This window comes from Austrofundulus limnaeus, unplaced genomic scaffold (genome assembly GCF_001266775.1).
Source record: "Austrofundulus limnaeus strain Quisiro unplaced genomic scaffold, Austrofundulus_limnaeus-1.0 Scaffold4924, whole genome shotgun sequence".
Taxonomy (NCBI): Eukaryota; Metazoa; Chordata; class Actinopteri; order Cyprinodontiformes; family Rivulidae; genus Austrofundulus; species Austrofundulus limnaeus.
This window is the reverse complement of record NW_013957326.1, coordinates 595-1,447: the sequence shown is the minus strand read 5'-3', so window position 1 is coordinate 1,447 and position 853 is coordinate 595. Positions and strand designations below refer to the sequence as shown.

The 853-nt window shown below is 45.7% G+C and overlaps 1 protein-coding gene across 1 annotated transcript; it reads left to right on the top strand.

Moving 5' to 3' along the window:
- Positions 1-124: 124 nt before the first annotated feature.
- LOC106512218 (fibulin-7) lies at positions 125-647 on the top strand (the record flags this gene model as incomplete). The annotated part of the gene is given in 2 exon segments (XM_014000885.1): positions 125-295; positions 408-647. Coding segments are annotated over 2 exon segments (411 nt in total), but the record flags the coding sequence as incomplete, so codon positions are not given.
- Between the last annotated feature and the right edge of the window lie 206 nt (positions 648-853).

Here is an 853-nt window from a genome sequence, read left to right as displayed (position 1 = left end):
TGGATGGATGGATGGATGGATGGATGGATGGATGGATGGATGGATGGATGGATGGATGGATGGATGGATGGAAGACAAAAAGAAATTTCTTCTTGTAAAACCTCTGAACCCTCTCTGTTACTAGAATCTTGCCCAAAGCCTGACCCCCCGGCTCACGGTCGCAGACTGGGCCGGGTGTTTGAGGTGGGACATGAGGTACACTTCCTGTGTAAGCCTGGCTATGAGCTAATTGGTCCACGAACACGTGTATGTCTGGACACTTTGAAGTGGAGCGGTCAGCAGCCCATGTGCAGATGTAAGGACAACAATTAGTGTCTATTTAGTGTTTAGACCATTTACCACCTATTTCAGAATGTTCTTGTCCCAAGTTCAGCATCGTTTTTCTGTTCTGTTTTTTTTTCTCTCAGACCTGAATGTCACCACCAGCTCCTTGGCTTCACTTTCATCACCTGCTTTGTCCTTCACCATTTCTGCTGCCTCATCTTCCTCTTCCTCAGCAACGTCACCTTCTCTACTATCACCTCCAACATCTTCCTCTCCTTCCTCCTCCATCCGACCCTCCAACTGTACACATTTTCTGGGCTCAACACACTGCACCTGTGACGTTGGTTTCACCATATCAGGACGCGACAACCAAATCTGCACAGGTAGATATAGACATGGAAACATCTGCACAGGTAGATATAGACATAGAAACGTCTGCACAGGTAGATATAGACATGGAAACATCTGCACAGGTAAATATAGACATGGAAACATCTGCACAGGTAGATATAGACATAGAAACGTCTGCACAGGTAGATATAGACATGGAAACATCTGCACAGGTAGATATAGACATGAAAACATCTGC